The 11,698-nt window shown below is 55.8% G+C and overlaps 1 protein-coding gene across 1 annotated transcript; it reads right to left on the reverse strand.

Moving 5' to 3' along the window:
• Positions 1-4,258: 4,258 nt before the first annotated feature.
• Positions 4,259-11,452, reverse strand: LOC148051814 (von Willebrand factor A domain-containing protein 5A-like). The gene is made up of 15 exons (XM_087735256.1): positions 11,315-11,452; positions 10,206-10,264; positions 9,590-9,837; positions 9,262-9,484; positions 8,756-8,898; positions 8,485-8,599; positions 7,917-8,044; positions 7,557-7,645; positions 6,965-7,109; positions 6,568-6,647; positions 5,938-6,049; positions 5,435-5,599; positions 5,197-5,300; positions 4,656-4,837; positions 4,259-4,476 (listed from the first exon to the last, which is right to left on the reverse strand). The coding sequence occupies exons 2-15, from the start codon at positions 10,252-10,254 to the stop codon at positions 4,259-4,261; spliced, it is 2,001 nt and encodes a 666-aa protein (XP_087591382.1). The 5' UTR covers positions 10,255-10,264; positions 11,315-11,452.
• Between the last annotated feature and the right edge of the window lie 246 nt (positions 11,453-11,698).

An 11,698-nucleotide genomic window follows, 5' to 3' on the forward strand; every position in this document is an offset into this window, starting at 1 on the left:
ACATTCTGGCACATTTGAACATAAATGCACCTGCTATTGCTGTGTTTATCATAACCACATGCCACAGTCTGTGTAAGGTATTACAGATCTCTACACATATGCTTCTTAGAGTCACCGTTTCTTTCCTCACTGGCTAACACAGCTTTACACTTTCCTCCCCAGTAACCGAGGAAAACACACAACTGATGTCATACCGTATCAGATGCCCTTTCTCCTGTCAGTAGAAGAATTGGTACTGCAGGTATTGAGCACCTCTGAGCCTTCTGCTGTGGTTTTGGGGCTCTCTGCTCAGTGTTGCCAGACTGAGTGAACAGAGGGGGAAGGGGGGAAGGAGCATCATCTAGTGCATGCTTGTGGTAAATACCCATTACGAGCCTGAGAGCCTGAGTGCGTGCCCAGGGAAAGTCCGTGCTCAAGGAACAGAGCCCTCTGCCCAGACTACATCCTAGGGTTTTCCCAACATTGTGGATAAACACAATGATGTCCCTGCTGATTTTGTCCCCATGGCTTTCGAGTCTTTACAGGGAGATGGAGATGGTGAAGGAAAGCACCTAGGTGGCCCATGGAAATCCTGGGATGAATAGGCTGCTCAAAAAGGGTGATGCACGCAAACTCTGAATACACCTTTCTCCCAGGCTGGGATGAACTGTGTCTGGAGATGCCGATGACAAGTGCAATTAGGAGAGTTTCCCCCACTGAACACTGTGAATGAAGAGCACGAGGACCTTTCCTGTGATGGTGCTTGGGAAGGAAGGCTCAGGTTTGGGTGTCACCTGTTCTGCCCCATATTGCTTCCCTCTGAAAACCCTGGTCTCACAGGAAGGCCAACAGAAAGTTCAGCTCTTTCACTCTTCCTTCCATAGACGGGGCTCTGGGCCTGAAGCCCCTGAATGCCATTTCCTAGTGTTATGGAAATAATCAGTGTCCTGGAGGGTGTCTCCCTAGGGATTTCAGGGAGGGAGCACTGCATAAAGTGTATCCCTGTGGTGGATGAAAGCTCTGAGCTGGTGCCAACTGTTTCAGCACCTCAGGCAATGGCTGTCCCTCCCCAGACCTCCAAAGCATTTCAGCCTGCTGTGAGAAAAAGAGAAACTGAGGCGGGGCAACAAGCACAGGCTTTTCCAAACTGATGCAGCAGAGCCCCGTGAGGCTCCAGGAAGGACATTCAGTTCACATCCTGCAGAAGACTATAATGGGACGGACTCCTTCAGAATTAGGCAGCTGTGGGTGACTGAGGTTGCCTTTTCAGCCTCTGCCAATGGTCAACCGGGAGAAAGACGCAGAGTCTGGCATTCCCTGCAGGCCATGGAGACCAGCAAAGTATGATCAGATGAGTCACCCTTGGGAGTCTTTTGGAGGGAAGAAGCCAAAACCTGACCCTGGATCAATGATGCATTTGTTGGTGGCTGAAGTAAGCTGAGCTACCAGGGTTTCCTCCCAGTCGTGATTCACCTCTCCAAAACGTGAGGTCCCAATGCCCTTCTTTCCTCCTTCCACACCCCAAGGAGTGTGGGAGGGCACCTTCCTCTCAGCCCCATCCCATCTGCATCTCTGGGGAAGGTGACTCCTCTGTCTCCCCACTGAGCTCCAGGGCAGGAGTGAGTTGCCAGTGCATACAGACATTTGCACCGTGTCTGCTCCAGACAGCAGAGGGGAGGCTTGAAGGGAGAAGAGCATTTCACAGTCACATGCTCCAACGGAGTTAAAAAGTTAAAGCTAAAACCAAGTTGGACATTAATCACCTGACAACTTTTCTCTTACAGCTAGGATAAGTTAGACATCAGTCATCTATCTGCTGGGCAAAGGGTTGCTACAGCTGCTCCCGCTAAGATCAAGCTGAAATAAGGTCAAGCCAAAAGTAGTCTAGAAAAAGCCCGGCAAGTCCTCAGCTCTTGTCTTGCTAACCTGAAACAGGCCGGTGCTCTTCCAAGAGCAATGGCAGCACCTTATTTACTGTATTACAATACACAGCTCTCTGATACAGCGACGCCCTTTCGTGTCCCTCCTGGTGACTCGTAGATGGCCCCTGGAAGGAAGGCTCATAGACGCAACTGAAATTAAGGCTGCGTCACACCTTTTGGCTTACAGAAGATTCATTGTTTATTGGAAAATGAATCACAAACTTTGCCAACATGGAATGAGACTCACGAAGTCAGGGCCCTGGGGCAGGAGGGAGGATGACTGTTTTGCTAATCAAAAGCTCCTGCAGTTCCACCTCCAACATGCTGATAGTTTTCAAATCAAGCTCGCCCCACATGAGTTCTCCCGGACATTATGATGGGCTGTGTCTGATGTAGATGAGAGTTTTACTTCCAAAAGGATTGTTTTACATGGCAATGCAGGTATGGGAGTTCCTGACACAGCCTGGACTTTTGGGGTAAAGCGAAGAGCTCAGCAGGTGGGGTGCAGCAGGAGTCCTTCGTTGGGAGGCACTGCTATTGTGCCTGCTGTTGACACCTCTAAACACGCAACTTTTCTAGTGTGCACAGCACTCTCTTGTCAAGACAGAAACCACAGAACCATAGAACCATTTAGGTTGGAAAAGACCCTTAAGGTCATTGAGGCAAACCGTTAACCTACCACTGCCAAGTCCACCACTAAACCATGTCCCTAAGCACCATCTTTGTGGAGGCCAGTAGCCCATTTTGCCAAAGCCGAATTCGGGAAGGGCAACCACTGCGGAATGTGATGCTTCCTTCCCACTCCCACCTCCACCCAAACCAAACATGCTGGAGGCTCTGAACTGGGTGTTTTCTCTTGAGGAGTTCAGCATGATACAGCTTCAGCCCAACTAGTATAAGACATAAGCAGTGAGAATTCATCTGTAATGTAAGATCCCAGCTGGTCGCAACAGTGGTATCCCAGCACGGCAGGTGAATTCAGGCTATACTTTCTGGCCCGTTTTAGCTCTGCAGGCGCTGCCGGTCTGTAGCACAAGGCACGTGTTGAGCTCAGAGCCGGAAGACACTTGGGTTCACGCTGCTCGCAAGGAGGGTGTTGGCTGCCTCCAGGCACTTGTCCAGCTGGGACACTGCAATCAGGGAGAGACAGGGGCACTAGGGGAGTCAGGCAGGAGGGAGAGTCCACAGATGGAAAGGAGAAAGGGGACACAGGACTCCTTCAGCTGCCCCCAGGAAATTGTGCTCCTGCGAAGGGGTGAGGCGGGTCCCACTGGAGCGAGAAGGGAGGAGGCTGTGCTGTGGGGATCAGCAGGAAAAGGACCTTCAAGACTCACCAGCTCGGTTGCACAGCCAGGTCACAGCCTTGGCCTCCAGCAACTCACAGAGGTCTTGGTAACACTTGTCGTTTCTGTGCAGCCAGGTCACAGCAGCCAGGTCACAGCCAGCACTGTGGCCCAGATACTTGGCTCCATGACCTGTAGGAGAACAATGTCTCAAAGCAGCAGGCAGTGCTGAGCATCCTCCCTGCCCCGTCACTGCTTCCCACCCTTTCCGTTGTGGCTCCTGCTTTCTGATCCCTTCATTGCTCTCTGGCTGCCAGTGTTGCCATGAGCCAAGGGTTTCCCACTGCCCCAGGATGACACGCCGCCACCATAAGAGGTTCTCCCCTTACCTCACCAGGCAGCTTTCCCTTGAGTTCAGCCTCATCGATTTCCAGCACAGAGGCGAGTCCTGAGCTGAGGGCCCAGGAGCCGTCTAGATTCTGCAGTGCCACCAGCTTCTGGCACTCAGTAAAATCTTTGGTGAACCAAGGCTCAAAAACTGGAGAGCGCAAAACAAATGCCATGGGATCCACATGCTTGAGAGAAGAAATAAATGGTCGTGGTGGTTCACATGCTGTGGGAGAAGGTGTGAACAGGAGGGTTGGGAGAATCACAGGAAGGTGACCCCTCTCTACTCCTCTGTGCAATGCCCCACAACATTATCTCTGCTCTTCTTCAGGCAGCTACCTGCAGTCTAAGCTCCTTCCTGCATGTCCCCCAAGCACTCCCATCCACAGCCCTTTCTGGACACCCCTAACTCATCCCCAACTTGGACCACTGCCTCTTCTCCTGGCATTCCTGCCCAGCCACGTCCCAAGACCTCTCTTGATAGCCCCCCAACACATCTTATCCAAAGGTGTATTTATGATCCAGCACCATCCCTGTCCCCTCCCTGGGTGCCCCTGAGCTGGGTCTCGGATTCGCTGAAGGACTTGCAGGTTTAAGGGTAACTAAGGGAAGGGTTAAAGGCAAAATTCATTGGTTTCCATGCCATGGGCAAGACATGGCAGCATAACCCTCCTGTAAGACATTAGATTACCCCCTCCCTTTTGAGCAAGCCCCCCCCTGGGGCAGGGCAGCAATGCCACGGGTGAGTCGACGGAGGGCAAGCCATGACTCACGCGCTGCTGTCAGCCAGCCAGGTGGTTCCCAGATGGTCTTAGGAAAGCAGGAAGAGACTCTACCCGAGCCACAAAGCTCAACAATCTGGCAGGGGATGAGTGACTGGCGGGGCGGCAACAGTGCCAGGGGCCCTTTGAGGGCAAACAGAGAAAGGGGCTGAATTAAGCACATGGGAAAGAAGCACCTGGTGGTGATGGGGCCTACCCCATGAGACTGGGGGTGCTCTGTGGCTGGGGTTCCAGCTCCAGTGGAGTGAGAACATCCCACGGAGCTGCCCCACCAGCTCTTCCTCGCAGGTGTCTTTCCTTACCTCGGTACCAGGTGACCCTCTGTGATGTGCGAACCCCCACATAGCTGGTAAAGGGGCAGATGATCCCTGAAGTGAGGCTCACCTCAACTGCACGGTGCCTTGGTTCATCCCCTGACCCACTCACAGCCTCTAGCAACAACCTCTTCAGCAAGTGTCTCGCGGCCAGACGATGCACAGCCAGCCTGGGGACAGAGCAGGGTGAGGCCTGAACACCTGGCTCATCTCCATGCTGAGGAAAGGTGGACAGAGAGAGAGCCTGGACACCTGAGTTCTCTCCCTTCAGGGGTGAGGGTGGACAGAGGGAAAATGTGGCTGCCTGGGTCCTCGTCTGTCTGGAGGGAAGTGATGCCCAGGTTCCTGGGTCCTACCACGGTGGGGTCAAAGCAGGGAAGGAGGCCGTGCTTGGGCACCTGCGTTCTCTGCCAGTTTGGGATTGTGTGTGGAAGGTGAGAATGCATAAGCTAACTGGGCCCCCTCTCAGCTGGAGTCCATGTTAGAAATGAGGGGGATGCATGCAGCTTCCCTTAGGACAGGCTCTCACCGGCCATCTGCCTGCGGGCACAGCGGGAATTCAATTGTGTGACTGACATCCTGGCCATCCAGGCTGTACTGCAAGGTCATGACCCCCTTGGCCACCATCGTATCCTGGGAACACATGGGAAAGCTACTGGAGGTTACTGGGGACACAAGATGGTTACTGGGGGATATTGGGAAGTTACTGAAAGATTACTGGTCGTTACTGGGAGGTAAGTGGGGGTGACTCTAGTCCCAGCTCTCACCTGTGCCTGTCCATGGATCTGGGCATAGACGAGGCTGTGTTCATCCCGAAAGATGGACTGAGGGGTGTCCCCCAGCACCTCAACCTCCAGGCCACGGGGCAGGGTCCAGCTCAGAGACACTCCCTCAGCTGCTGGCTTGAGAGCCTCCTTCAGGCACTTCAACACCTGGGGACAGAGGGCAGGACACCACGGTTTGCAGCTCCACCAGGGTTCAGCCCACGGCCCCTGGTGTCAGGGTTCCCTGCGGGACAGGGGAATGTGTGGGGTAGCCTGCACCAGCTGGGTTCCCTTGGCGCAGTCAGGTCTGTGGGTTATAGCGGGGCAGAAGCCCAGGCACCTGTGTTCTCAGTGGGGTGGGGTGGTGGGGTAGAGTCAGGGGAAGCCTGAGTGCCTGGGTTCCTGGGGCAGCTGGGTCTTGACTACTGTGTCCAGGTGCTGGGGTACTTGGAAGCCAGTGTGTCTGTGGAATAGCGGGGAACCTGCCAGGGCTCCTGGGTTCCTACCACAACTGTCACGCTGTTGTCAGAGGAGACGTAGGTAGCTTCACCCCCTGTCTCCCTGGCCAGGGCCGTAGCCAGCGTAACACTGTCCCGAGAGAAGCAGAAGGAGAAACACCTATGGGGGAAGCAGAGAAAGGTGTCAGAAATGAGAGCCAGAGGTGGGTACAAGGATGTTGGGGTAGAGCTGGAGAGCACAGGCTGGAGTTAAAGCTGGGGGAAACAAAGCTGGGGTGCAGAACAAGGGGGCAGGAGGAAGAGCAGGGCGTGAGGGACTGGGGTTGGAGGTGGGGTTAGACAGGGAGCTGGCAGAGGAGAGCTGGGACTTGGGGTAGAGCTGGGGTCAGTCTAGTGGAGCTGGGGCACAGCTTGGGGGCACATCAGGGTGTACAAGCCCTGTGCCTCAGTCTCCCTGCTCACTGTGTGAAGGGTGCCGTGGTTGTGGGAGTAGTAAGCAAAGACTCCCACAGGGAGACTTGGCACAGGAGAGCTGTGCAAGGTGGGAAGGGTCTTGGGGGCACTGGAGGGGCCCAAGGATTGGGACAGGCACTGGTGAACAGGGGTCCTCAGCAGGGATGGAAAGGGCTGGACAACCAAAGGGTGACTGGAGGACTGGGGGCAGAGAGTCCCAATTACCGGTGGCTGTTGCGGTGACGGCTGACCTCAGCTGCAATGACTTCCTCGTCCGGGGGTAGCCTGGCCATGAAGATGAAGAGCTGGGAGACAGGGGACATGAGTGGCAGGGCCCTGCACAGGCACCCCAAACCCGGGAGAGCAGGCCCCTGAAATGGAGAGAGGGGCCCAGGAGAGCGAGCCCTTGTAGAGAGACTACCCGAGGGAGAGAGATCCACTCAGGGACAGGAACCCCCAAAGATATAGACTCACTTCTCATTCCCCCACACCCCACAGTATTCTTCTTGTTCCCTTGTGACCATCATGTACTTTGGGTGGCTCCTTCCACCCACGCTCCTGTGTCCTCTCTCTCCTCCTGAGACACCTGTCCCTCCACCCCTCCATGCCCCTGCACCCAGACCTGGCGCGTATGCCCGTGGGGGCGAGGGGTATTGTAGATTGAGCGGAGGGTTCCCAGCAGATTGGTGTCATCCAAACTGGAGCCGGTGGAGGGGATGCGCCGCATGGCCTCGGTCAGGTTGTCCTGAGTATATTCAACGCTTTGCCTGCAGGGAGCACAGCATGTTGGAGAGCACATTGCTCTGTGCTTAGTGCTCCCTGAGACCCTGCCCCATAGCACTTCCCACAGCTCTGCCCTAGGGTCCTCTGCAAGTCCTTGCCCCATAGTAGTTCTTGAAGAGACCTGCCTTCATAGCTCCTACAAGACTTTGCTCAACAGAACCCCAGGAGGTGCTGTCCCATAATGCCACAAAGATCCCATCCCCAGAATCCAGCTCTGCCCTACAGTAACCAGTCGAGCCCTCCAGTACCCAACCTTGCCCCATACCAACCAGCCGATTTCAGAGCATGCACACCTGCCCTCCAGCATCTAACCCTGCCCCGTAGCACCCATTCCAGCCCCACAGCACCCAGCCATGCCCCACAGTATCCAGCCCTACCCACCAGCACCTAATCCAGCCCCATAGCACTCAGCCTGCCCCATGTTTGCGCACGGGTAGATGCCCACAGAGGTTTCTCCGTAGCAGTAGATGTTGAAGTAGCAGCCCAGGGGCAGGCTTTTGAGAAGGAAGGGCAGGGAGTCCTGTGGAAAGACACAGCAGGCAAGTCTTGGGAGGCACTTGGGGGGCTACAGATGCCTTTGCCCATCGTCTGGTCCTCCTACAGCCCCTGGACTCCCTTGGATGAGCCAAGCCAGTGCCCTGAACTCTGCTGGGCAGCTGAGATATTTCAGGACCATTTCAGGCCCCAGCAGTCCCCCTTCACGTCTCTGTCCCTCTGCAAATGCCTGCCCTGGCCCTCTCCCCACCAGCCTGCTCCTCCACTCCATCCTGGTCCCTGCTCTGCGGGGGTACCTGTGCATGCTCAAGGAAAGTGGTGTCCAGGAGGAAGATGAACTCTCCAGACTGGCGCTGCCCAGGCACTGCCTCAGGGATGCTGGGCGCCAGCGTCACCAACACCATGCGGTCACCAAGCAGGGAGCCTTGAGGAGGTATGGGGTGGGATTAAGGCCAGATAGAGACCCTCTCCTCATCCTGGTTCTGACTCTCGTTGTGCTTTCAGCTTCTACCCATCCCAGGGCCCCTGATGCCCCACACTGGTACCTCAAAACCCCACAGTACTCTCCACGAGGTGCACAGCCCAGTGTCCCATGTATTCCAACCCAGTGCCTCCAATACAGCTACCCAGTGAGCCCTGGCATAGAACTTCCCGTGTGCATGCTGCTCTATCTGATACCTCACCACAGTGTCCCCAGCAGCCCACCCTGGAGCCCCAGGACCCAAACTATCCCACCTGAATGCCTCCCACTCCCATCCCAGTGTCCAATGATACCTCACCCCACAGAATCCCCAGTGTGCCCCCATGGCCAATGCCTCCTGCAACCCAGAGGTGCCCCCATGTTCCGTCCCCAGCTGCGCTCACCTGGAGGGGCCCCAGGGTCTCCCTTCTCCACCACAGCACTGACTTCAGTGGGGTCTCCAAAATACACCAGCAGCTCCAAATCATCATGACTTGGGGGGCTGCCATCCAGTGAGACCTGGAGAAAGGGTGCCTGGTCGTACACAGGAGGAGGGGACCAGACCCAGCATTTGGCCAGGAGCACAGGCACTGATCCCAGTACATTCCCTTTTTCTCAGGGATGACACCCCACCCCCCAACTCCCCCCAGGATCCTGGCACTCAGGAGGGCGTACCTGTGCAGTGCTGCGGTCCTGGGCAGTGTAGATCAAAGGGGTGAGGGCAAAGTTGGCCTGGACATTGGCCACTCCACGGGGTGACTGCAGGCTAGCGGTGAGCAGCAGGCTGTAGTGCAGCTTGCTAGTGAGACAGTTCCAGGCTGCAAGGAGAAACATGGCACTGGGGAGGGCAAAGGCTCTCCCTGCGGGGCTGGGGCAGGATGTGGCATCCATATATAGGACATATGGAGAGAATTGGGAGAGAATTGGGGGTTGTCAATAAGGTGTATGGAGCGGTCCATGAGTCCGTTTATGGGAAATGTGTGTGGGAAGTGTGGATCCCCTCATGGGGCACAAGGGAGAATACGTGGATCTGTCCAGGGGCTGCACGGGGGAAAAAGGTGTGTCCCCCTGCGGGTGCCAAGGGAAGTTGCATCGTGCCTGTTCGTAAAGTACATGGGGAGTCTGTGACCCTTCTGTGGGGTGTGTGACTGGGAGGGCAGGTGCCTTGTGGGGTCACTCACCATAGTGTTTTGTGTAGGGATGCAGCGTGGGTGGCAGCACAAACTGGGCTGCTCCATCGGGCTTCCGTGGCAGCTCTTGGACATAGTGCAAGGTCACGACCACCTCCCTGCCGGGGGACAGGGTGCCCAGGAAGCAGGCAAACACCTCGCCTGCATACCTAGACTCATTCTGAAGGTATTCCAGATTCTCCCAGCCTCCTATAGCCTCATGAGACTGCTGGACCTGGGTGGGAAAGGGAGGGACAGAAAGCTGATCACCATGCAGGCCATGGGCTGCTCACCCCATGCTCCTGTGGTGGTTTGCCCATTTGTCCCTGGATGCTGGTACCTCATCCCGCAGCATGGCCTGGACCTTGGCATCCTCGCTGCGGACCTGGAAGGAGTAGATGGCCATGTGGGGGCCCAGGGGGAAGGCAAAGAGGACTTCTTTGGAGATCTGGCTCTTGTTCTGGTAGATGAGTTCGGAGGCCACGTCAGCCACGTAATCCTGGATAGCAACATCCACCACAGCACCACACAGAGGCACTGAGCACAGGGACTCGTAGAGCCACTTCCCCAGGAAAAAGGATCCTGCTGCTGTTGGGAGAGATGCAACGTGTCCATCAGCACACATGAACGACACAAGGAGGTGGCTGGGGCTACTTCAAGTATGTGGTTGTTCCCACCCTGGAAACCAAGACTAGGTGACCGTTACTGAGGGTCTAGTGTGAGCCTGCCATAGAACAGCATCTGTCCCTCACTGCCCCAGCTTCCCTTTTTCCCCATACCTCTGGTGCCCACCCGGTTCCTGTAGAGCTCTTGACCATTCCCATCCTTGTTTCACTCTGGGAAGATCCAGTCCAGATATTTCCCCCTGTGGCTGCCTATCCTTCTCCTGTCTTTGTCCCCCTTTGGGAGCATCCCCCGTCCCCCAAATGTCCCTCCGCTGTCTGTCCCCAGCTCACCATCATGGGCGTAGGATTTTTCTAGAAGTCCAAAGCTCTGACGCCACATTTCTGGAGACCTGCAGACAAGAAGAGTCTCCTGTAAGAGGAGAGATCCACAGAAACCACCAGGCAGCCCCTATTTGGTGAAGATTCCTTGCCATTTCCCCAGTCCTACACACACAGCTGGAAGCCCCAGCGCACCAGGTTCAGCCAGAGCAAACCCAGGGCTTCAGAAATCCCTGTTCATGACGTCACCGGGAGTATCTCTGCATTGCGGAGGTCTGCACCCCCCCCCCCCCCATGGGAGAATCTTAAAGAGAACTGAGGGATAGCAAGGGGAGATGGAGGGAAGAAGGTGTCAAAGCAAGAGTGGATGGATGGATGGATGGATGGATGGATGGATGGACGGATGGACGGATAGACGGATGCATGGGACTATATTGGGATGAACAATACATGGCTATCCATCCATGGCCGGATAGGTAGATTGGCAGACGAGGTCCATTTTGGGACAGATGGATGCATAGGTGGAGAAGCGGAGAGACATTAGAATTTTTGTTGAAATGGGTGGATGAACAGGTGGAGGGGTCCATTTTAGAAGAGATGAGCAGGTACCCATCACAAAGAGTCTTGTGTGAATGCAGCTGCACGAGAGAGAGCACCTGCGAGGGCAGGTTGAAAGTCCAGATAATAAGGGGAAACATGATGGAGAGAGAAATGAGGTGAGGGTCAGGTATTCCATGATTGCAGAGCAAATCCCAGAAAGGCACTGGGGGGAGGGTGTAGTTCAAGTGATATCTGGCTGTCTTGTGGCCAAGTGGCAGGTGCAAGGGAGGGCCCTCCACTCCAAACCCATCCGCATAGATCTCTCTGGTTCAGACACATTTGCCTCAATTTCCCCAGGTCCCGCTCTGAGGTGACAGAGTGGGGAGCACCAGAAAAATCCCCACCCCACCATCAGGGGTGGACAGACAGAGCAAATAGGGTGTAAGTCCTCAGGGGAGTAGGGGAGAGGGATGGGCAGAGGGATGGATTGAATAGGGGCAAGCTCTCCCCAGGGAACAGGGATAATGAAGAGAGCGTAAGGACGGAATAACAAAGCAAAGCACAAACAAGCAGGCACTCACCAGAATCAAGGCCAGAGTCAGGAGGGATGGACTGACAGTCAGATGGACGGAGAGGTGGAAGAGGAGGGGGAGAGAGAGTAAGGGGCAGACGGACGAGACACAGGGACAGAAGGGGGAGGGATGGAGAGACAGAGCAAGAGGCGTTCGGGCAGACGGGAAGATGCAGGGCTACGTAAGCAGAGGGACGGCTGCGGTGGAGAAAGAGGCGGAGGGGCAGGCGGACGGACAGACTGACGGGAAGGCAGGGCCAGGGGGGCGGAGACACCCCCCACCCCCAACTCGGGTGGCTGCAAACCTCCTCCCGAGCACCCCGGCGCCTGGTTCCCCGGGGGCTGTGGGGTCAGCGGGGATCCTGGATGCCGGGTGGCTGGGAGGCTGTGGGAT

Source organism: Nipponia nippon, unplaced genomic scaffold, assembly GCF_047370975.1.
Source record: "Nipponia nippon isolate SJK-2023a ecotype South Korea unplaced genomic scaffold, ASM4737097v1 scaffold_53, whole genome shotgun sequence".
Taxonomy (NCBI): Eukaryota; Metazoa; Chordata; class Aves; order Pelecaniformes; family Threskiornithidae; genus Nipponia; species Nipponia nippon.

Bases quoted from the DNA above. Each gene is read 5' to 3' on its own strand.
- LOC148051814 (XM_087735256.1), bottom strand. From the start codon at position 10,254: ATGTGGCGTCAGAGCTTTGGACTTCTAGAAAAATCCTACGCCCATGAT. The intron at 6,648-6,964 runs GTCTGGGTGCAG...CCTGTCTCCCAG, and splicing joins CCCACGGGCATACGCGCCAG to CTCTTCATCTTCATGGCCAG. The intron at 6,050-6,567 runs GTAATTGGGACT...CTTCCCCCATAG, and splicing joins CGTCACCGCAACAGCCACCG to GTGTTTCTCCTTCTGCTTCT.